This window comes from Peromyscus maniculatus, chromosome 17 (assembly GCF_049852395.1).
Source record: "Peromyscus maniculatus bairdii isolate BWxNUB_F1_BW_parent chromosome 17, HU_Pman_BW_mat_3.1, whole genome shotgun sequence".
Lineage (NCBI taxonomy): Eukaryota > Metazoa > Chordata > Mammalia > Rodentia > Cricetidae > Peromyscus > Peromyscus maniculatus.
The window spans coordinates 47,682,970-47,707,675 of record NC_134868.1 but is presented as its reverse complement, the minus strand read 5'-3'; the positions used below and the strand labels follow the sequence as shown (position 1 = coordinate 47,707,675).

The following is a 24,706-nucleotide window of genomic DNA, read 5'->3' as shown; positions in this document are numbered from 1 at the left end:
ACCAAGGATCCTGAGGGGGGTGTTTGGCAGAGCATGGGCAGCGACCATGACTGGCCATGGCTGGGTTTCCTCCAGGACCCCGGGTGCTGAGAGTGGTGACTCACAGCAGCAAGGGCGACCTCTTGAGCCCGGGGAGCATGAGGTGATTGAAAGCCCTCAGGGGCCAGCCGGGCAGTGATGGTGCATGCATTTAATCCCAGAGCCAGGCACATCTCTGTGAGATCTCTGGAAAAACCAAAAAAGAAAAGAAAAGAAGAGGAAGGAAGGAAGGAAGGAAGGAAGGAAGGAAGGAAGGAAGGAAGGAAGGAAGGAAGGAAGGAAGGAAGGAAGGAAGCCCACCCTCAGGGCCTCAGAACACAGGTGTCCTGGGAACACCCAGTTACGGGAGGCACAGACAGACCGGGACTGTAAAAGCCAGGAGCCAAAAGCCACACAGTTTCTGTTTGCTGGCTGTAAGAAAGTCTCTTTAGAAAGGACTCTGCCCCAGCCAGCTAATAGCTTTTGTCCTGGAGCAAAAATGGCCTTAGGGGAAGGCTACAGACTGCAAAGTGCAGCTATGGTGAAGAGCGAAAGTTTCAGAGAGGTTTGCTTGAACTGAAAAAAAGTTTTGGTTCTGGGACTCCTCATATTCGGAGCTGTTTGATTCACAGTCATTACCAACTCTGACAACAGCTATACAAAGACTCATGGGCAGCTGACGAGCCAGGCCCTGATTTCAAGTGATCAGAAGAACTTCACGACTGATATCAGAAAGCTTTCTGGAACGTTAAGACAGGAGATAGATCTGTAACTCTGAACTTTTTGGACTTAACAAATAAGACGGACAGGAGTGATTGCATTGCAACGGGACAATTTTGACTTTACCTACACATGTAGACTTTATTAACTATGGTGATTCACGAACTGTTTTGTGTTAAAAATGGAACTGTTTATGGAGCTTCTTTTGTGTTAAAAATGGAACTGTTTAAACAGAGAAGTTTGGGTTTTTTCTAATCAAACTCAAGATGCAGCTTAGAAAATTATAAAGAGAAGGGAGAGTTAATATTCCTGTCTATTTAATTTAAAAACAACATTTTCTTGTTACTTGAGTGGATTAATATTCAATTGTGTTAATGTACCCTATGTTTTGTATAGTTCTATTAAGAAATTGCTTTTGGATTTTTGCTAAAGTTTTTAGTGTTAATGATTATATTGAGAGTATTGATTTTGGATGTAGGTGTGTAGGAATTGTAATTATGTATAGTAATATTTATGTTACAGAGTTATTATGTTAACTTATTGATATTGGTGCATCATGGTTTGGTGAAGTTAAGGGAGTGTTTAAGTCTGATGCACATGCATCAGAAGTTTATCCTATGTTTTGTTAGTAAGAAATGCAAATGGTTATATTAAAAGATTGCTTTAAAGTGTAAAAAGTTTTATTAAGAAATTGCTTTCAGATTCTTGCTAAAGTTTTTAAAATGTTAATGGTTCTATTAAGAGTTTGCTTTTGGCCGGGCGGTGGTGGTGCACACCTTTAATCCCAGCACTCGGGAGGAAGAGGCAGGTGGATCTCTGTGAGTTCGAGACCAGCCTGGGCTACAGAGCAAGTTCCAGGAAAAAAAAAAAAAAGAGTTTGCTTTTGCTTTTGCTTTTGGATATAAGTTTGAGAGAATTGTAATTATGTATAGTAATATTTATGTTAGAATTATGTTAACTTTTGAATGTTAACTATAAAGCTAAGGGTATTTAAGTTTGATGCAGATGTATCAAGAGTTTGATTTATTTCACGTGGTTACATCAAGAGTTTATTGATTTAAAAAAGGACTTAGTACAGCTAAGACTGCTGTAGTCACTTTAAACCCATTCCAAAAAGGATATTTCATCTTTATCATCCTCTACTCCTTTACTGGGAAGTATGACAGCTATGGAGACTGCTGTGAGCTCTTAATGGAGAGCTTTTTAAAATATTTAGAGGGACCTGTGGGAGCCCACAGAGGTTTTCTAGTGAGAGCTGAGCTTGCTTTATCAGCAGGGCTTCATAAGAGGATGAATGGGCCATGAGCCTGGGTACCAGGTGTTTGGAAGGATCTATACTTGGCTGTATCTAGTGGGGTGGGGATGGGGGGTTGGGGGGTTTCTTTTGCCTTGCCTCATGGCATTGTTATAAAAAGCTCTTTTGAATAAAGTTCTGGGCCAGTGGATAATGATCCAAGTCCTCCCAAAGCTGTCATATGTTTCTGTCTTTCTCTTTTCCCTCTATATTTCTATCTAAATCTCCTATCCCTCATGCCTCAAGAGTACCCTGAGGTAAAAGGTGGGGGCAGGTCTCCCACACCTTATGTTTTTGTATAGGACACACTAAAGAATTTGCTTCTGGTTCTCTGGAAGAATGCTACGAAAGTACGTTGCTGACGTACAGAATTCTAACAGGGCAGCACAAAGTTCAAGTGAAACAGGACCACAGTCAGGGGGAACAGACTTCTCACGAAAGCTATTGCAAAAGAAAAAGTGTGCAATGCCTAAGTGCCCAGGGGACTGTAAGACACTCCTCGTCCTGAGCAAAACTAGAAATGTTTATGCTCCCAGAAGAAAAGCCAGCACCAGGCCAGGCTCGGCGTCTGCCAATGACTTAGAGAGTTCCAGGCCAGCTCTGTCCCCAAGAGTGTTCTATTGCCTGACACAGAGAGGACCACACCTCTTCAGGAATTGAAATGTCAGCAGAAGAATTAGAACATCAGACTATGTAACAACAAACAAATGTGGGTTTTGCGGGACATGAATTACAAAAGGGAGGTGTGCTTTCAGATATTAATATTTTACCAAAACAGTAAAACCTTCAGTCTTCAAAACATCCCTCTTCCCCTTCACAACTAATAAGGATTGTCATTAGAGACAGTATTTCCCATCTTTATCTTTTAAACACAAATCTTTTTTTTTTTTTTTTTTTTTTGGTTTTGAGACAGGGCTGTATAACAGTCCAGGTGATCCTGGAACTCTCTCTGTAGACCAGGCTAGCCTCAAACTCACAGAGATCCTCCTGCCTCTGCTTCCCAGTGCTGGGATTAAAAGTGTACACCACCACCTCCTGGATTTAAACACAAATCTTAACTAACAAGTGCAGGAGAGCTGTGTGGTATGGATCAGTCTCCTCCAGGGCCATCACACAAGGATGTGGAAGGTGTCCTGTGGGGCTGGCAACAGGGTAGTCCTCGGAACCTGACAAGAACACACTTTAAGCTCATAAAGTATCGAGAGGAAAGTAAAGTACCTGTACGCTGGGATGGTCAGAAAGCAGAGAGCCTTCCTCGTCATAGGTATAAACTACAAAGTCGTGAGGTAAAAGGTCTCTGAAACAGGAATAAAATAAACATGTTAAGTATCAACAGCCTAGGACACAGCTCGTAAGACATTATTCCCAGAAGAGGGAGATGGAAGTTAGTTTTTAAAAACTTTTTCCCTGATCCATCTTTTTAGACCAAGTGCTACCATAAAACCAAAGGCTAATAAGCAGACTTGAGCTTCGCACATTGGCTGACTAATGTCAAGATACGATTTGCTCTCCTGGCATAAGATGTCAACCGTAACAAACGGTTTTCTTAAGTTTTTCTGCTATAACTCACAAGAAAAGTACAAATGAGCCTGCTTGACACTGTCATGCTTGTACAAGAAAAATAAGCATTCTCTATTCCTTTCTATAAAGTACTATGTAAACAGGAAACACTCACCGCCTTCACCTGCCTATAAAGACAAAGGTCTTTTGTCAATTGTTAAAGGAAATGCTTTCCCCTCATGCTGAGGAGCAGTTGTGTAAACCAAGGCAAAGCCAGCTTCTCCCACACTGATTGCAGCAGCTCAGAGGTATTCTCCACGCCTTGTGGAAAATCAGGGCTATAGGACGCATTGTGTGGTTCAAGTTCAAAGCACCCTGGAGACGCCCAAAGCCAACTGACCCTTCTGTCCAGAGATGGACAAACTGATGGCTTGTCCTGGTTACCCTGACTGACATTAGCTACGTGATCACTGTGGCTAGAAAACCCTTGGCGAACCTGTGCCTCTGCCTCCTTGGATACAGGAAGCCCCCGGCAGCAAATCTGGAGGCAAAGTCGTCCCTGTGACTAAGAAAAGCCCCTGAGTACTTGAAGCTCTCAACTCCTGAGTGCGCTTTGTCCCGTGTGCTGTGTCTTTGTGACGTCTTCTCTGTGAGCAGTGTTCAAAGGAGCTTGTGGAGTTGAGTCTTGTCATCAGCAGACCTCATTGGGCACTGGAGTCTATACACACACCACACACACACACACACACACACACACACACACACACACCACATACTTCACTCCTTCACACACACCCCACACCCACAAACACACACATCCTTCACACACACACTTCTCACACACACCATTCACAGACAACCCCACACAGCCTTCACATACACACCAACACACCCCCACCCCCACACACACACTACATACTTCACTCCTTCACACACACACACCCTTTACATACATGCCATTCACACACACACCCCACACACAAACACACACAAACACATACAAATACACACACACACACAAACACACACACACACACACACACACACACACACACACACACACACGCGCGCCCTTCACTCCCTAAAGGTGATTAAAAAAGAATTAAGCTCTATCTGTGCCTGGCTCCCCTCTGCACATTCCTCTTGGAAGTCACAGCCTGTCCAGCTGTGACACAAATTCCTGTGGACTTCAGATGCAGGCCAACCCCTGGGCGGCAGGGGCAGCAGTAGCTAAATCTGCTGATTCCAGAACTCAGACTCCACTAGGCAATATCCACCTAGGAAAGAAATCAATACACTGTTGAGGGGAAAACATAATTAAAAAAGCAAAGTAAATGAAATTTCTTACGTGTTTCTTTCCAAGTGAATAATATGTTGCTTTCCTTGAGCCTGGATGACATAAGACATCTAAATGCACAGAAAAGGGAAAAAAGCAATAATAAAACACCATCTTGTAAATTACTTTTCAGCATAATACAAGAGGCAGGAACGTTCATCCTAAATTAAAATAACTTGACAATGATTGCAATAGTTTATAGAAAGTATTAAATAATATATATTCTATTCACCTCAGTCTCCCTTTAATACTGGATCGTGGAAAATTGCCTACCCATGTATCTACGCTCTTTAAACTTGTTTTAGATTGATCTATTTATTTTATTTGGTGGGGGTCTCTGTGAACACTACAGCCAGCAGAGTGTCCATCTACAAGACGGAAGAAGGAAGTCTGCTCCAACATGACTCAGTAGCCAGTGTTAGCCCCAGATGGTTTATTTTAGGCACATTTAAACACATCGCAATTTGGAAAAAGTTTCCTGGTGAACAATTAACTCAATCCTGTGTTCACCACCAAGTTTAAGACATGATTATATAGCAACTTTCTAAAGTACACGTGACACCCCTCATAAAGATGGGTTCTATAGATTGACTACATGTGACCTCTTAAGGGTCTGGGGGAGGGTCTGGTGTGGTCTTGGTCATACAGATAGTGAGAAGGTCTCCAGGCTATTAACCACCTCCACTCCCAGCCTCCTGGGCAGAGAAGAGGTGTCTCCGCCTTGGAAGTTTTTAATGTTCCTGGTCTCCCCGGTGATTATCTGTGAGCACAAGGGCTTCCTTGCCTCCCACATTACTTTACATAGATGCATGTTTTGCCTGTGTGTATGTATGTGTACCATGTGTGTGCCTGGTGCCTCGAGTTCAGAAGAGAGTGTCATATCTCCTGGAACTGGAATTATAGATAGCTGTGAGCCAACCTGTGGGTGCTGGGAACTGACCCCAGATCCTCAGCAGGAGCAACAAGTGGCCTTAACCCATGAGCTGACTGACCCTCCAGCCCTAGTTGTCTGCTTTTCCTAAATGTGTTCATGAATCAGCCGTAACTTCAGGAACTGGATTACTTTGCAAAAGGAGTTTTTCCTCCTGTTTAAGTTTCAAGAGATTACCTAGTTATATAAAAGTGCACAAGAAATTCCTGTTCCCTTACGACCTTTGCAGGGCTTATCTCATCAGCTCTACCACACGTTCTCCGCCTGCCAATAGACATCTGGAGTGAGGCCACACCACACACACATGTGGCAGTCTCACCGCCAGCACTTGGCTTTCTTCAGGAGTGATAAACAGCGTTTACATGGAAGGCATCTTCCTTAGAGTTAGTTAATCAATTAGATAACTCTTGACTTTCTCATCTTCAAGCTCAGGGGGCCCTTTTCTCTACCTCAAACAACTTCCCTATTCTAACTACAGAACAAACTATTGATCTTAAGGCTTGGTCCCAAGGATAGCATTTCTGGGAGGTGGAAAAGATCTACAGGTACATGGTTACCCCATTAAAAACAGGGGGAAAAAAATCTCCTCCAATGAGAAAAATAACACTCAATTCCCTTACAAGCAGTTTTGCTATTTTTTTTAAATCAACATATAAAGTGTTTGATATTAAAACTTATAACCACTTATTCCCTGAAACAACCACTGCTGCAAATATCACCTTTCATTAAGAAAAGAGGAAACTGGAATTTTATTAGAGTCGTAGTTCTCAAGAGAGCGCTCACCTGCTTTGAACTGGACCTCGGGGCTTCCCTTCTTTCTCTAGTTAATCTCCAAGGAGTTATAATTTCATAAGAAGATAGATGTTTGGTCTGCTCAAAGTCTGCAGCAAAAAGAACAACAAATATACCAAAGTGAACCTGAAAACCCTACGTGAGACCAAAATACTGGAAATAAAAACTGAGTGTTCAAAAAAAAAAAAAAAAAAAAAAAAAAAAAAAAAAACTGAGTGTTCAAATCATTGGGGGGGGGGCGCCTGATAGTCATGTGATTTTTTTAATTTTGTATTTATCATTATTATTATTCTATTTTATCAGTGTTTTGCCTGTATGTCTTTGCACCATGTGCATGCATGGTGCCCACGGAGGCCAGGCGAGGATGTCAGACCCACGGGAAATGGAGCTACATAGAGTTGTGAACCACCACGTGGGTGTTGGGAATCGAATATGGGTCCTTAGGAAGAGCTGCCGAGCTGCCAGGGCTCTTAACTGATGAGCCAGCTCTCCAGACCCTCTTGTGACTTTTTTATATATAATCCTAGAGAAGGAGGAGAGTGAAAATATTTCCTAAGAAAAAGATGCCAGTCTATATCCAAATTGTGTGTGTGTGTGTGTGTGTGTGTGTGTGTGTGTGTGTGTGTGTGAAAACAACCATTTTCAAACATTTAACATCTGTATACTTTAGCCTTTTTTCTTCTCAACATAAATCTTTTACTTTAAAATCTCAGGGCATAAACAAAAGAACATGAGATTTAAGATGGCAGAGTGCCATGCCAGAGCTCAGTGCATGGACTCATCTCTCACGCCCTGCTATGCATCTGGATGACACCCTGGGACAGCTGCTAAACACTGGATAAAGATGACAAGGGTAAGATACTTATACTCTCTAGTGGGTCAACTCTAATAAGTACAAACCCTGGACCAACTGCCTCATATGAACTGACTACACCATGAGTCCATCCTAGGAAAACGATACAAAACTATTAATAGTTAAGAACTCCAGTCATACACTTAGATTCTAAAGTTAGCAGTAAAACCGCGTGTCTTAGTCAGGGTTTCTATTGCTGTGAGGAGACACCAGGACCATGGCAACTCTTACAAGGAAAACATTTCGTTGTGGTGGCTCCCTGACAGTTCAGAGGTTTAGTCCATTATTGTCATGGCAGGAACAGGGCAGTGTGCAGGCAGGCAGACATAAAGCTGGAGAAGGAGCTAAGAGTTCTTACATCTTGACTCTCAGGCAACAGGAAGTGGTCTGAGACACTGGGCATGGCTTGAGCGTCTATGAAACCTCAAAGCCCGCCTCCACAGTGACTCACTTCCTTCAACTAGGCCACACCCACGCCAACAAAGCCACACCTCCTAATAGTGCCACTCCCTTTGGGGGCCATTTTCTTTCAAACCACCATAGCAAGTACAACCGGAACTGGGGCAGACATGGAAGTGTACTCTTCAGTGCAGTAGTTCTCATCCTGTGGGTCATGACCCCCTCGGGAATCAAATCACCGTTTCACAGGGGCTGCCTAAGACCATCCTGCATATCATTCATTTACATTACTATTCATAACAGTAGCAAAAGTACAGCTATGAAGTGGCAACAAAAATAATTGTATGGTCGTGGATCACAACATGAGGAACTGTATTAAAAGGGTTGCAGCGTTAGGTAGGTTGAGAACCACTGCTCCCAGCATTTAGGAGGCAGAAACAGTCAGATCTCTGTAAGTTCAAGGCCACCCAGGGATACATAGTAAGACACAGGAAGGCCCTATCTCAAAAGAAAAAAAACAAAAGACAAAAACAAAACAAAACAAAAAAACCACCACAAACTGAACAATAAAATCACGGTGGAGTTGGATATAATCTCTCAATGAGTCCACCAAGACAAAACATCTTTCCCTTCCAGTAGCATCACTGAGGGCCTAACAACTCTTTTTCATTGTTTTTATTGTTGCTTTTGAGACAAGATCTCACTAGTTACAAGATGACCTTGAACTCACGATCCTCCGGCCCTGCCTTCCCAGTGTTGAGATTACAGGAGCTCACCATCACACCCAGCAGCCACAGTAAAAGTTCTTTCAGTGAAGTCTGGTGAGGGAGCTGGTCACTGGTCACTGTCTAAGGAGCAGCAGAGCTGAGCTCTGGGGAAGGAGCGCGACTGTGTCTCCTACCGAGCCACAAGAAGGGAAGTGGGAAATTTCGTCAATTAAAGAAGCCTTACAAGCAAATGCAATATACTGGCCTGTCTGGATTCCTTTAAAACGAATGAACTCAGAAAATCTGGGAAATTTAGACACAGTAACTTTCTATGGATATCGCTCTGTACGCTGTAAATGTGTTACTCTGATTTGGTTAATAAATAAAATGCTGATTGGCCAGTAATCGGGCAGGAAGTGTAGTATAGGCGGGATAAGCAGACAGGAGAATTCTGAAGAAAGGAAGGCGGAGTCAGGAGTTGTCAGCCAGACACAGAAGAAGCAAGATGTAAAAGTACTGGTAAGTCACAAGCCATGTGGCAACTTATAGATTAATAGAAATGGATTAATTTAAGATATAAGATCTAGATAGCAAGAAGCCTGCCACAGCCACACAGTTTATAAGTGATATAACTCTCTGTGTGTTTACTTGGGTCTGAGCGGCTGCAGGAGCTGGGTGGACACAGGAAAACTCCAGCTACAGTAACTGTTTGATGATCTTGAGGGATTATTATTACATTATTACTGTGCTTAAACTCTTGTGATTTAGTGAGTCATGCTGAATAGTCAGTGATGAAATAATGTGTCTAGATATATTAAAATAGTACAATGGACTTGAGGAAAGAAATACACGTAAAACAAGATTAAACCTGGATCTTGCATACACAGGCGTTCATTCCTTCTTTTCTATTTTTATGTATGTTTAAAAACTTCTATAATAATATAATTAAGTGGTTACCTACAAGCATGGATGAAAGAGACTAAAACTTCTGCTGCCTACAATTATAATTACAAAATACTGTACCTGGGCTGGCAAGATGGTTCACCTGGGAAAAGACTTGCTGCCCAGCCTGACAACCTGAGTTGCTTCCCGGAACCCACATGGTGGAAGGTGAGAACTCATTCCCAAAAGTTATACTCTGACCTCCCCAACTGCACACAAATACGGGCAATTTTAAGATGCAATACTGCATTTATATACTGTAAACTGTGACTCTAAAATGTCATAAACATGTAAATAGCATAAATCAGTGAACCAATCTGCTTATGTATTTTCCATGTGAGGCAGGGTCAGGAAGCAGTAAGAAGTGTATTTCCTATAGTGTATATCTGTATTGTCTGAGCTGTTTTCTACAATGATGTGTACGGTACCTCTACTATGTTGTTCTTTGAAGTTAAAAATAAATAAATAAATAAATAGGAATAAATGTTTTCTTCACAAAACTAAGGCTCACATGCTCAAGTGCTGAACCTGCTTACCCAGCATCTCTGCCTGCCACCATTTCTAAAGTCTTTTCCAGATGCTAGGGATCAACCCTGGAAGCTGTACACCAAGGAAAGGCTCACGAATGAGCGGCCCTCACGGCCTCACCTCTGAAGTACAGGCTGGCCTTTCACTTGGGCTCAACACCGCCCTCCATCCGCAGCTCATTCACATTAACCACCCATGTCCCTCAGCCTTCTCACACAGAGGTCTGGTTGAAGAACTGCATCTAACTTTTTCCAAGTGGACACTGTATAAAAAACTGTTCGTAGCTCAGGATTTCAAAGACATCAACAGGAAAACATAAGTTATGTTGGATCCAATACACACAATCAAAGACTTTTCCAACTGTTCTCTGTCGGTCTCTTAGGCATTTTAGCTCAGACCACGATTGACTATCTTCCAGATGTTTTGTTAACTGGGAACCATGTCAGAAAACAAAAAAATAAAACCTTTTGATACACTATCTACTAGGCAGAAACACCCATAACCCTAAATGAACTGAGGTTGGGGGCTATTTCTTCACCCCTAGACTAAGCCTTTCAAGGACCCGCAGTCTTCTCAAATTCCTAAAACATATGTTAAAACAGTACCCTTAAGAGCTTCCTCCTGCATCAGTGACCTGTCCTGTGGCTAGAACAGTCACTCTGGGGGTGTGGCAAGATAAATGCAATACTGTAGTTGGGCAATAAATTCTGTATGATCAAAGGTAAACTATATTCCAGAAAAAGATGACAAAAAGTTGGAGGGGGGGATAAAAAGGTGGGGGTGGATATGGGAGGGATTTGGAGGGAATATGATCAAAATACACTGTATGAAATTTTCAAAGATTTTTTTTTTAAAGTAAACTAGCCTAAAGCCAGGTGGGCGGGACAAGCCTATAGTCCCAGTACTCAGGGGAGGTGAGTACAGTAAGGCCACAGTTCAAGGTCAGCTTCAGCCACAAAACAAGTTTGAAGCCAGCCTGAGCTAGAGGCCTAACTAAAAAAGAAAAAAAAAAAAATGGCCTATCTTTCTCCAACTTCCTGCTGTGACTCATTATTTCAAAGAAAAAGTTGAAGTAATCCTCTACAGATAGGAACATATATGCCGAGAGGCACAGATCACTGTCACAGGAGACACTAACCACAGACAACTAAATTAAACCATATTCACTACAGTTCAGAGGTGAACTTCACGGAGAGAAAAATATGAAACACTTCAAGAAGACAAAATCTGAAGTTCTAATGGGCAGGCAGATGTCTCCAGAGTTCTCTATCGGAAACATATTATGTGACTTTATAAGGTCATCCACCTACTTTAGGCCAGAACAAGCCAAGTGTTCCGTCTTCTAGGGAATCTTTTACCTTGATGGGTACAGGGGATAATAAAAACTAAATACAAGAATAGAAAGTAGGCCAGGCATGGTAGCATGCATCTTTAATTCCAGCAGTTGGGAGGCAGAGGCAGGCAGGGCTCTGTGAGTTTGAGGCCAACCTGGGCTACACTGATTTCCGGAACAGCCAGAGCTACACAGTGAGACCCTGTCTCAAAAACAAAACAAAACAACAACAAATATATATTATATATATAATGTATATATAATTCTGTATTTTTTGTCAGTTGGGAACCATGTCAGAAAATGTATTATTGAAAATATACATTATAGAAAAAATATATATTTATCCTAGCATATTCTTTCTCTGGTTCCCATTTTAAAATATTTTTTTTTGTTTTGTAAAACAAATGTCACAATCATGTGTGGCTTTTTAAGCTTTCAAAACTATAGCACTTCTGTATTTATGAGTTCTTACTCTGACACTGACTTCTTTCAAAAACCCAAGGATCCACCTTCTGCATCAAACCCAGGCACAGAAAGCCATGTACAAAGCTTCGGAACCTGTATTATTTCAAAAGGACACACACTAACTACAAAGGACTCCTCGTTCCTTTTTTTTTCAAAATTCCTTTCTTATCTCTGGTTTCTTTTTTCTTATCTCCTGCTCATTCCCTGCCATGGATTTTCCCTAATTCCTCTAATCTATGTTTCCCGTGGGAACCAAAATATCATTTCTCTCATTTTTACTGTAAAGGAAATGCATTTTAACCTTCATAACACTAGCATTGTGGGCTGGAAAAATCCTTGGCTGTGGGTCATCCTGTGCCGTGTAGACGGGTCTAACAGCACCCCAGCTGCCACTCTCCAGATGCCAGCCAAGCCAGCTCTGACCACCGAAGTGTCCCGTCCGCCTGCAGGTGTAGTATGCAATATTGCCTCCAATTAAAAACCACTGGGAATGCCAGGTGTGCTGGTGTAAGCCTTTAATCCCAGTACTCAGGAGGCGGAGGCAGTAAATCTCTAGGAGTTAGAAGCCAGGCTGGTCTGCAGAGAGAGTTCCAGGACAACCAGGCCTACAGTCAGAGCCCATCTCAAAAGTGTTTTTTAAAAAACTAAAACGCCAAACACCAGGGAGAAAGACACAGTTCCCAATAAAAGTAAAAATCGTAAGGTACTGTGGGGTATCCGAACTTTGATATTAGAATCTGACAGAAGAAGCATACTGTTAAAGATAAGGACACTGGGGGACGTGAACTGAAGAAAAATCAAAGTTGAACCAGGAACCTGAAGGTCCAAGACCGAGTCAGTGAAATAGTAGTAGCTCTTCTTGCCTCCTCTGACTGCTCGGGCCTTTTTAATGCGTTTCGGAGGAGTTGAAGCAGCTGGGTGGTAGAAGAAAATATCTTCCGAAGAATTCCACCTAATTGCAAGTCAAACAAAAACAGGTACGCCACACCACCACAGGCTTTCTTCTCCCTTCCTGCTCGTTACCTAAACAAATAGCCACCTTTGTGTACTTTCACTGTACAAGATAACCCTCCACGTTCAGGCTGAGTGAGATAACCCGTTGTCTCGAGTACTCCTGAAGGCAAATGACTGTAATCAAATGCTAAGTGCTCTTCCAACCTCGCCTCTCACTCCAGTCTGGGGCCCATCCCAAATCAATGCATTTCAGCGACTATCTCCCTCCCGGGCACGTTCACTGCAGTTTCTGCTGCCGCGTTCCAGACTGTCACACGGCGGGCGTAAGCCATGGACTTCATTATTTACCTAGCTTTAAAAAGAGAATGTTCATGCTGGGTTATAGATCAAAGATCCTGTCCCCACATAAGAAAACAAAATGCTATTTCTGTCTTGAAGTACCCCATTGGGAAAACGCCAATCATTTAGAAAATGTAATGCTCTTAAGAATTTCGGTTCCTCCAGAAAGGGATTTAAATTGTTGAAGCAGCTACTTCCTCCCTAGATACTGTAAGTGAGTCAACAGCCTCCTGTGAGCCTTACACATTCTCTCTCTCTCTCTCTCTCTCTCTCTCTCTCTCTCTCTCTCTCTCTCTCTCGCCCCCCCCCCAGCTCCCTCCCTTAAAGTGAACCTGCTTTTTAACAATTTACATCTTTTCCACAAATCTGCAGGACCCTCAAACATTTTTATCAGCAACACCAAATTCCCCTCCCCGAACTAGGGTTTGAAGTTTTAGGTCAAGAGTGTAATGGCGACAGTATTTGACTGTGCCACAAGGTTAAAGAGGAGTGAGCGGACTCTGCCTGCCTGGGGTTCTACTAAAAAAGGCGGGGGGGGGGGGGGGGGGGGGGGGGGGGGGGGGGGTCATGCTGATGTGAGTTAAACTATGAAAAAAAATCTCATTACAAGAACAAACTATCAAAGGGGGAAAAAACATATTTGGAAGTGGAGTTTGTCTACAATATAACATGTTTGTAGTGATGCTTTTTTAAAAATTCATCATAAGGTTGAGCAGTAAGTCAAGATAAAGGAAAACCCAAACACAACAGCATAGTTCAAAACTGACTACCAGCTCTCAGGGGGCAGAGGCAGGGAGATCTCGGGGAGTTGGGAGCCAGCCAGGGGTATAAACAGTAACTCTGTCCCAAAAAAGAAAGGAAGGGGGAGGGAGGGGAGGGAAAAGAAAAGAGATGGGAGGGGAGGGGAGGGGGAGAGGGGAGGGGAGGGACAGAGAGGGGAGGGGGTGAGGAGGGGGCGGGGAGTGGGAAGGGAGGGGAGGGGAGGGAAGGGGAGGGGGAAAGGGGAGGGGAGGGGGAGAGGGGAGGGGAGTGGGAAGGGAGGGGAGGGGAGAAGGGAGGGAGGGGAGAGAAGGGGTAGAGGGGTGTGATGCCTAATGACATGAATTTCTCAGGCTAGCTTCCTTGGTTCTTTTTTGACTATTAGTCTTGGGAGCTGGCGTACAAAGTAACAAGTTTCATCTAGACATCTTGATGAGTCCTTACAGTTTGTTCTCATCCATTCTCCTCCTCCTGACTCACTCTTAAAAGATGTGCCACCAGACAGGAAATCGGGAGAGAGAGACCAGGGAAACAGGAGGCGAGTCCGGGAGGAGTTAGGGGGTGAGATGGGGGTGAGTATCATTCCAAACGCACTGAATGAAATTCTCAAAAGTTAAAAAGGCTCCAGTGTCCCACATATGCTCGCCTAGGGGAAATGATCAGGCTGCAGCGGATCCCATTTTCCTTCACAAAATGAAAACGGTCTCACATGCAAACACAATAGTACAATCTGGCCTTAGGTGAGGCCACCCCTGACCCTGTGGGAAGACAACTCTGTAGGGAGAAACTGTTGCAGAGACAGCAAGAGGCGGGGACTCAGTGGCGCTCTGGGACATTCACCGACTGAGTTTGAGGCCAGCCTGTCTACACAGTGAGTTTCAGGGCAGCCAGAAGCTACATAGTGAGATACTGTCTTTGAAAAAAAAAAAAAGAGGAGATACAAAACCAAATTTGGTAAGGTAAAATATAAAACTAGTTTCAAAGACCAGAAACTAATTTTGTACAGATCAACTATGAATGTTTTCTTTTTTACTTAGGAGTTTGGAAACCAAACCATCTTTGAATCTGTAAGACTACATGTCCTTATATAACACAAATACATCAGTTTTAATCTGTTATTTCTAAAATACAAAATTAGCCTAGATGAGCCGGGTGATGGTGGTGCACACCTTTAATCCCAGCACTCAGGAGACAGAAGCAGGTAGATCTCTATGAGTTCGAGGCCAGCCTGGTCTACAGAGTGAGTTCCAGGACAGGCTCCAAAGCTACACAGAGAAACCCTGTCTTGGGAAAAAATAAAATAAAATAAAAATTAGCCTAGATGCTCACCAACAGATAAAAGAATAAAGAAAATGGTTGCACATATGCACAGTGGAATTCCATTCAGCCATCAAGAACAAAAGTATCTCATCAGGAAAATAGGTAGCATTGGAAACTATCGTGTTAACTGAAATAAACCAGATCCTGAAAGATAAATATCATGTTTTCTCCCATGTGCGAAATCTAGATTAGTGTATATGTATCACATATATGTGACATGAAAGTTGAAAGGGACTATGATAGGGAAACCATACGAAGATAGCGAGTCAGGAGATAAAACGTACAATGATAAACATGCATGAAACCATCATACTGAAACCCAGTTTTTTTTTTTTTTTGGTTTTCGAGACAGGGTTTCTCTTGTGTAGCTTTGCGCCTCTCCTGGAACTCACTCTGCAGCCCAGGTTGGCCTCAAACTCACAGAGATCCGCCTGCCTCTGCCTCCCGAGTACTAGGATTAAAGACGTGCGCCACCACTGCCTGGCTGAAACCCAGTATTTTATATACTAATTTTAAAAATTATTTTTAGAAATCTGCTGACATCTGAAAACAAGGTCGACATGGACCTAAGTTCCTACTATTCTATCTGCTTCATTTTCTAGTTATTCACCATAAGCAAGCTTTCAAACTCAGCCTCTTCGGGATAGCAGAGTTTCTAAAAGAAATCGTTTCTAGTTTATACATTGAATTTAATACATTACATAAGAAAAGACACTAAAAGGTTTCAAACATGTCTGATTTCCTTATATCTGTTGACCCTAGGTTTGGTTTTTTTATATGTTTGTTTTTAATTATTTGAATCCACTATTTTAAAATTAGTCTGTATTTCCTCATGGGTACAATGTAACCAGCAACCATTAAAAATCTACTGACACCCGCTTAGGTTCCAACATAACTCATGTGTGGATGTTTCGGTTCATGTTTTAAACATCCTGTATTCCAAAAACTCAGCTGATTTGGGAAGATCATTCAGTTCAGGAAATTCGAATTGACTCACGGCACTCACTCCCTTGCCAACACCTCAAAACTTGGCTGTGGCCCTCCAGCCTCTCCCTCCCAGAGTCTGCCCTCCATTATGTTGTCAATGTTTGGACCGAAAAGCTGATTGTCATACTACTTAAATATCTTCATTTCCCGAACCGATCTACAGCGGCGTAAATGGGACTCCTTAGCTTGCCACAGGTCTCCCTGGGTGCCGGCCCACCTCCACTTTCCCTTCCCTATCTCACTTTCACACAAGCTACCTAACCACACATTAACACTTTCACTGTCTCCTAACAAGCTGTTCTCTTTCGCACCCGCTTACTCTTAAGGAAAGAAAATTGAAAAAAAAAGTTCTATATTTATAATGGATCCCTCCCCCCTCCCCTTCTAACTTGAAATTTTCTCACCAGTTCAAAAAAGAACTTTCTCAAAAAAAAAAAAAAAAAAAAAACCTCAACATCTCTCACATCTCTTAGTACACATGGCCACCCTTTGGTCCTCCAAAACCATCAGGGATGGTATTTACCCAGTGTCTGATAAATGTTGGACAGATTTTGAAGATGGATATTCATGCCTAAGTGAGCAGCCACAATTGAAGAGCATAAGGATATTTCCATTCATTTTTACGCACATGTGGGATAACAAACACACACATGAGCTGAAAATCAGAGTCTGGTTTACACTGACAAACACACGAAGTTAGAGATTACTAAAGCTTTACATCCTTTCCTGTCGATCGATCGTGTTAACCACCTAGGACAGCAGAAGAAAGGTAGTCCTTATCAGAACCGCTGTGGCAGCAGCCCCCTGCTCAAAAATTTTCAGTATTTTGAACGCCAACATCTCCACACAGCAGAAAGCTAACTTAATTTAGAAGAAAGCCAGAGGGAAGAAACAATGTAATCAGTTTCGTGAAGGTCAGCGGTCCTGCATTCAAATCTTCACTCATCACCTTTGAAGGCAAGAATTTATTAGTAAAGCCTTCCATTGTCCATAGTATTCCCGGCGCTAGTAGAAATAACTCAGTCATGCAAACAATATTTAATACAAAACACAAAATAAATAACTTATTTCTAGAAAGAAACCAGTGTGTTTCCACCCCATTTCATCATCTCCAATATAAATATCTTGCATATTTACGGGAAGTTTCACAATTCAAATGTATTGGTCGACATGACTGTTCTTTCCGATAATCCCCTGGGTTAAACAGAGCAGAGATTCTTTGTCCGGATTTAGAAAGACTGAACAACAGGCTCTAGAAATGTAGCTTTTCGTTTATTTTTTTTTTTCTTTAAAGTATTCTTACTACAACAAAAACGGCCCAAGGAATACCCGCCTTCTCCTCCACCAGAATCTCAACTGGTGAGTCCGCTAAGACAACGAACGTCAAATCTCAAATTCTGACAGACTGAAGCCAAAGTTCCAGCTCCCAGCCCAGGGCCAGTGACAGCCACTCCACCCGCCAAGTGCTAGCCCCAGCCCGGGAGCGGCGAGCGCACAGCCACGGTGCAGCCGGCCGCCGGGCTCCGGGGACAGCGCTAGGAGCGCCGGGAAGCCTGGGGTCCACCTCGCAGCTCGCACCACCGGACACTCGGGGAGCAGCCAGCCCGGGACGCGGCGCTCCCCGGAACACCGTTCCCCCGACACCCACCTGGCCGCCCGGCATCGAGGACCGGGCCCAGCAGGCCACACGCCAGCAGCCACCTTAGTCGCAGCAGAGAGGCAGGGGGCGAGAGCGCGCGCGGCCCCATAGCGAGGGCTTCTGCAGGTTCCGCTCAACGCGCGGCCGCCGCCTCCGCCCCTTCGGTCATCCTTGCAACCTCGCGGGGGCCCCCCCGGGGGCTGTCTGGCTGGCGGGGCGCGCGCCCAGGGCGAGCACGCGCGCGGCACTGACGCAGCACCCCACCCCCCCTCCCTTCCCCGCTCCGGCCCGCCCCCTCCACCACCACGCTCGCTCCAGACGTAAGGAAAACACCGTCTGCCTAGGGAGAGGGTGGCCAATTCCACGCCGGCGGCTCCCGATCGCGCCGGTCCGTCCCGCCCCTCCGCCCGCGCAGCTGGGACGGGGAAAGCGTCGGAGAGGCTGGAGGAGGGCGGGGTTAGGAGAAGCCCCGCCCCTTTCCGTGCAGCGCCGAGCCGAGGGTCGACTGAAGGGCGGGGCGAAGCACGGCTCCACCCCCCTCCTCCTCTCGCCGCTTCTGATTGGCCGCCGCGGCGGGGCGGGGCGTCGAGCTGAGCACCGGTTGGCTGGGTGGCGGCGAGCTGCGTGCCGACGCAGAGAGGGAGGCCTGACAGCGCCGGGCTCGGTTCGGCCGTGGCGGCCTGGCTTTGTTTTTAGGCCAGGTCTCTGGGACCGGCCCGGGAAGATGGTGCTGGGGGGCTGCCCTGTGAGTTACCTATTGCTGTGCGGCCAGGCGGCCTTGCTGCTGGGGAACCTGCTGCTGCTGCACTGTGTCTCTAGGAGCCACTCGTTTAATGCCACGGCCGAAGTGGATCTCACACCCTCTGGCGCCGCTCACCCCGAGGGTCCCGCACCCCCGACTTGGGAATACAGCGATCCCCACTCTCCGGTCATCCTTTGCTCTTACCTGTAAGCTACGGGATCGTGGGGACAGTCCTAGCGGGGATCGGGCCCCGCTAGGTGGTGGGTGTGGGGAGGCCAGGGAAGGCAAGGCTGCTTCCTCCTGGGGGAGGTGATTCCGGGATAGGTGCCTGCCTCTCAACTCCCCTGCCGCTGCGGAAAGCCTGGTGAGTTCGCGGTAGATATGGGAAGGAGTGGCGTAGCCTGTAGAACGCTTTCACTTCCTGCACCCTTTCTCCTGCCTTGGTTTCAGGATGAGTTCAAGCAAGCCTGGGCAGTTTGTCCCAAAAGAAAGACATTGAAAGGGCTGGAGATGTAGCTCAGTGGTGGATAGCGTTCCTAGCGCGTACAATCCCCAATACAGAAGAGGGAAGGGTAGAGGGATTTCATGCATTCACGGAGCAATTGGTAAAGGGGGCTGATGATGGTCTTAATGATTTGCAGACCCGACGAGTTTGTAGATTGCGATGCCCCAGTGGATCACGTTGGAAATGCAACTGCGTCCCAGGAGCTTGGTTATGGTTGTCTCAAGGTGAGGTTTTTGTTTGTTGTACATTCGCTCTTCAGGGTAAGCATGGCTGAGTGCTGTTACAGAGAAGCAAGGGGCAGAGAGGTTTTTTTTGTTTGTTTGTTTGTTTTTTTAGAACTCCATCCGTATAACTGTTGCTGGAAACGTCCGGCATGACCAAGGTTGTAGTGGCTGAAGAGTACATTTGCTTTCCCAGGGAGCCACCAATGACTGTGCCCAAGTGCAAAGACCAACCTGTATTGGTGCCTTTGGCCGTTGAAATTAACAAATGGAAGCTAAAATGTCACCTTGTCCCTCTCTTAGAAGAACAACCAAAAAGGGTTGTGCGCTTTGGAAAGCTGATGCTGAACTGGGCTCTCTTGGCTACCCGTGCACTTGGAGCAAGTTCCTCGTGCTGGTGATGACAAGCAGGTTGCACCATGCCCTTAGGAAGTAGCTGGGGTCTGTCGGGTAATGTTTTTGTTTGAGGATAAAGCATTCCAGAGAAGCCTTCGGTAGCAGCGGCCTAGTATCCCTAAAGTGAGTGTGCCTACCTTGTCTCTCAAAACCCATTGAATTTTGGTTTGGTTTGGTTTGATTTTTGTTGTTGTTTTGGTTTGTCTGTTTTTGTTTTGTTTTTGAGAGAAGGTCTCGCTATATAGCCCAAGTTAGCCTTAGACTCGGGAGCCCACTGATTGAGCCTCCTAGGGCTGGGATATAGATACGCATCACTGTGCCCACCTCACACTTCAGAAATTCATGTACCGCCTTTGCGCTATGGACTCACCACTGTGTTATACTGCAGGGTCCAACCTGGTACTGAGTTATGAGAAAACATTATTTTACCACCTCAGACACAAAGGAATAAACTTTATAATACCACAACCAAGGGGATGGCTCTTAATTATGTGTAGAGAAATTCTTTGAAATTTCGTTTTATTGGTAATTGGTAAAAGTTTGACTAACATTGCAGAGGGATGGCTTAATTCTGATTATTTCAATTAAAAGCTGAACTTATTCTGTCACAAGATTGAAACTCGCCCTCAGTCAGCAGTCCTTAGGGACTGTCGGGACTCGAGAGGTGTGAGAAGCGAGCATTCTTGTTCTCCCGTCTCACTTTGAGGGGCACGAGGGTAAGGACAGGAAAGCAATAACAGGGTACAAGTGACACTGTGTGGCTCTGCTTTCTCTGTCGGAATTGAATTAAGCAAAGGGCAATACCCTGGTTCTGACCGTTTTTTGTTTTTTTGCTTGAACTTAAACTTATACTAGGGGTAGACCACAGAAAACTATAACCATGCGTGACCTAAGTGAAGTCCTCGGTCAGATGATAGTCTGAATCATTTTCTAATTTTGTTCATTTACGGTAAATCTACCCCAGATGTCTGGATGTGCATTGACATCTCAGTTCCCATTCCAAAAATGCTACATTATGTGCCAAGCATTGTGTACCTCTCTGCAGTTAAGTGTTTGGTTTTGAAGAAGCCAGTCATGGGAGGAGAAAGGTTTATTTAAGGCAGTGGACACTTAGAATGGACTAAGTCAGTCATCCCTGCATTCCGTGCTTCTGAGAGCTGGCCCCAGTCTTGCTGGAATTGTTACAGTACTGCAGCAGCTTTGATCAGTGAATATGCATGTGTGTGTGTTACTTCCTCCACAGTTTGGGGGTCAGGCCTACAGTGATGTGGAACACACTTCAGTCCAGTGCAGAGCCCTGGATGGAATTGAGTGTGCCAGCCCCCGGACCTTTCTACGAGAGAATAAGCCTTGTATAAAGTAAGTTTCACTTTCATTGCTGTACTGCCTGTGTGGCACTGGGATTTGAACCCAGTACCCCTGCTAAGGAAGTGTCCTGCTAATGAGCTACACCCCTAGCTCAAACTGTTACATTGAAAGGGGGTAATGGGTACTTGGATGGAGGTGCCAGCTGGTGCGACCTTTCCTTTGAAGTACTAAAGAATGCATGTGCTTCCTCCCTCCCGTGTGCGGCCTGCTGATTGAGACAATGTGGTTGCAACAGCTAGGAGCAGAAGTTGTGGCTTCTGAGTCTTTCAGTCGGCCCCTCAGCCTCAGCTTGCAGGCCCTGGGCCAAATGATGTAGCTCCAGAACTCCCAACCTGCCACCAGCCTGTGAAAACTGCCTTAGGACTTCTGCAAAAAAAAACCAGGTTTTGCAACGAAATTTGCGGATTCTTCACCTGAAATCACCTGATCCTAAAGAAATGCAGTGTAAATTCTCCCAACACGTACAGACTCTGCTTTAGACTGTTAGCACATGAAAGGAGCCTTGGTGATGGGTAGTGATGTCAGTACCTGCTGTCAGATGTTTTCAGTGAGGCATAAAGATTGGTGAGCAGATAAAAGGTGCCTTAAGGAAACAATGTTTCCTTTGGCGGAGCCTCGGGCCCCCCAGACCCCTCTGCTACCCCAGTCTGTGATGCAGTGGTCCAGTCTAACTCTGCGATATCTGTTTTTTACTTTTGTGTGAGTGTAGCTTTGTGCCTTCCAAGGCCAACAGAGCATCCGCTCCAGGTGGTTGTGAGTCACCTGGTGTCGCTGATGAGAACAAAACCTGGCTCCTCTTTGAGAGAGCAGCAAAGGTGCTCTTAACCACTGAGCCATCTCTCCAGGCCCCTTTTTGTTCTTAAAGTCGCTTCATATCTTAGCAAGTACTTTTTTGAAACCCTAGAGCAACTGGAGATGGGGAGGTGTTTACAAGAGTCTGTTAGACTATAGTTAACTTTTTTTTTTTTTTTTTTTGTCTCTGGGGAGAGACTGCCCATTCCAAGACTAGAAAATTCAGTGTTAGCAAAGGACCTAATCAGCATGTCCTTAATATGCAAATTCATGTCCCTGAGCCATCTAGGTAGTACACCCCAGGAGACACCTCCTTTGCCTTAACCACCCCAGAGTAATGTATCAGGCCACTGGGGCCCATGCCAAATGTAACTTAAAGCTGCTGAGATTACTCAAGAAGCCAATTCTAAATTGCTGATCTATCCTGCTTTGCCTTTCCTGCAAAACGCCCAGCAAAGGTTTCGACCTGGACCTACCCTTACCCCATCTCCTGACCATCATGTTCTCCTTCCAGCCCGGCCTCCTATCTAGGACCCATAAATGTAATAAGCTATCTGTCTGGCTTGTCGTCCCCCCCCCAGGCTCTTTTTATCCCCCACCCACCTCCACCCCACCCCTGCCTACCTCGTAGCCACACGTGAACCCAAGCAGGCCGAGAGGCCAGTGGTTGTTGCACTTCCGTTATGGGCGCAGTCAGTTTTCATGAGGCACATCATCTCCCTCCCTCTACCCAGGTACACGGGACACTACTTCATAACCACGTTGCTCTACTCCTTCTTCCTGGGGTGTTTCGGCGTCGATCGCTTCTGTCTGGGACACACCGGCACAGCCGTCGGGAAGCTGCTGACACTGGGGGGACTTGGGATCTGGTGGTTTGTGGACCTCATTTTGCTCATCACTGGAGGGCTGATGCCTAGTGATGGCAGCAACTGGTGCACTGTCTACTAAAGACTGCCGCTGTCCCGTGCCCGCAAGGAAGACACGTGCCCGGCTGCCTGGCTAGTTACCACAAGCTCCAAATTCTCCTCTGGACATCATTGTCCCCTCTGAAGTTCGGGCTGAATTTTCAACCCAGATCTTACCTTGCAGACCAGAAGTGACAAGCAGTGTTGTGGGGAATCCAGTCGTCCCTTTCTTCATGTACAGAATATCAAAGACAGTGACTTCTACCCAGATCATTTTCAGTGCTCCGTGTCTGTGTGGCTGGATCTTCAGCCGTTTGGAGCAGGGGGACCCAACAGGATAAACCAAATGCATGTTTATCCACACACAGCCTTTTGCCACCCTGAATTTCCAAGCACAGGTCAGAAACTGTGCCAATGAGAATTCTCCAGGTGACATAGAAATGACCGTGGATTTTAATACACACCAAAATTCTGACTCTGTGACTTGAAAGTGCAGAATAAAGTTTTAAAACCTAGCCTGCTGTGTATTTTCAATAGGGAATGAAACTCAAAAGTTGTTTTTGCCAAAGGGTGAGCTTGTTTAAAATGTAAGTTATGGGTTGAGTATGCAATGTCCTCCTTAAGGTTGTCTGGCCCTTGGCCATAACAAGTCCAATACTACTGCCCTATTCAGCCTGACTGTGGACTGTTGGAATGTTCTAGAGACAGGAATTTCTTCATTCCAATTGTGTTTTGAAATCCGACACTGGTTGACATGTATGAGTTAACAGAGTTGTCCTACCTAAAATTAGTATCTTCTAATTTTAATCAGCCTCTAAAATACAGGCGCCATATATTAGAGGCTGATTTTAAAAGACTGTATAGGCTAGAGCACCCTTTACTCTCAGCACTCGGGAGGCGGAGGCAGGAGATCTCTGTAAGTTCAAGGACAGCCTGGGCTGCAGAGTGACATCATGTCTTCAAAAAGAAAAACGGTTTTATACAAGTCACTGTAACACTTTTCTGCATAATTAGGTGAGAAAAAATGAGGAACCCCATGCCCTTAGGGAGAAAAAATGTATGCCTACTTAGAAGACCTCCTGACTGCGAGGGTCGAATCGGGATGTCTTAGGAGAGGAGGAGGAGACCCATTCTGTCCACACAATGATCTGGGTGAGAGTAAAGGTTTTCCCAGTGTGCCGCAGGGTTAGAGCCAGGAGGGGTCTGCTTTCCCAGGCCACTGGGAAGAAAAGGAAAGGTTCTGAACGATAGTGGCTTCCAAACCTTAGTCGGAAAGAACTAGTAAATATACCATGACTGTCAGGCCTGCTCTTCAACTAGCCATGGATTCTAGAAACGGTAGAACTACTCGACGTTCATCCCCATACATGAAAACTGACACACAGGCCTACGAAGTTCAGGTAAAATTAGTCCTGGAAACAGAGCATCATTATGTAGAACTCTCCTTAAAAGTTCCTGCCCCAGCCAGCGTCCTTGATGATATCACTGTTCTCACATTACTAAAGATGGCAACTGAAAGCTTTTAAAAACCACACTAACCTTAACCCTGCTTACAACAATAACAATTGGAAGAGTCAATTCATAATTTCTACACACTAAGGCTATATTTTTAGATTCATTGCGAAGAAATTAGACCTCCTTAAAAATAGACAAATCAAGCTTCACATGGACTTTAAGGAGATCCAGGTGTGCCGTATTTTTAAAAAATTTTGGAAGGCTTAGTAGTGAGCCCTTATCTAATGTGTACTGGTCCCAAGGTTTGGTCCCCAGTACCCTCCCAAGTCTAGGAAACAGTAACTAAACATCTCACCCAAACTAAACTAAGCCATGGGTCAGCTCACTATGTAAAATCTGAGTGTTTATAAGCTCCATTAAAAGAAAGAAGCTGCGTAAAAAGGAAGTCTATAAAAGGTTCAAAAACTGTTTTAATGGAAGAGGCTGTTCTCTGAGACACTGGAGGA

General features: G+C 44.9%; 2 protein-coding genes across 10 annotated transcripts in view; one reads left to right on the top strand and one right to left on the bottom strand.

Annotated features, from left to right (window-relative positions):
- Adam9 (ADAM metallopeptidase domain 9) overlaps positions 1 to 18,101 on the bottom strand; it is a 79,953-nt gene extending 61,852 nt beyond the window's left edge. For 5 of the 9 annotated variants that reach the window (XM_006982958.4, XM_076553799.1, XM_076553802.1 and 2 more), the window contains exons 1-4: positions 17,826 to 18,096; positions 6,583 to 6,680; positions 4,881 to 4,939; positions 3,251 to 3,329 (exon numbers count right to left, since the gene is read on the bottom strand). In XM_006982958.4, the coding sequence (XP_006983020.1) occupies positions 3,251 to 3,329; positions 4,881 to 4,939; positions 6,583 to 6,680; positions 17,826 to 17,925 (336 nt within the window). In that variant the 5' untranslated portion in view covers positions 17,926 to 18,096. Of the gene's footprint in view, positions 1 to 3,250; positions 3,330 to 4,880; positions 4,940 to 6,582; positions 6,681 to 17,825 lie in introns of all 9 variants that reach the window. The other 4 variants (XM_042262769.2, XM_076553801.1, XM_076553804.1 and 1 more) reach the window with 2 other exon arrangements.
- A 335-nt stretch (positions 18,102 to 18,436) lies between these two features.
- Tm2d2 (TM2 domain containing 2) lies at positions 18,437 to 23,260 on the top strand. The gene is made up of 4 exons (XM_006982957.4): positions 18,437 to 18,764; positions 19,200 to 19,287; positions 20,924 to 21,039; positions 22,575 to 23,260. Exons 1-4 carry the CDS (start codon positions 18,541 to 18,543, stop codon positions 22,786 to 22,788), a joined length of 642 nt encoding a protein of 213 aa, XP_006983019.1. The 5' UTR covers positions 18,437 to 18,540; the 3' UTR covers positions 22,789 to 23,260.
- Positions 23,261 to 24,706: the final 1,446 nt, after the last annotated feature.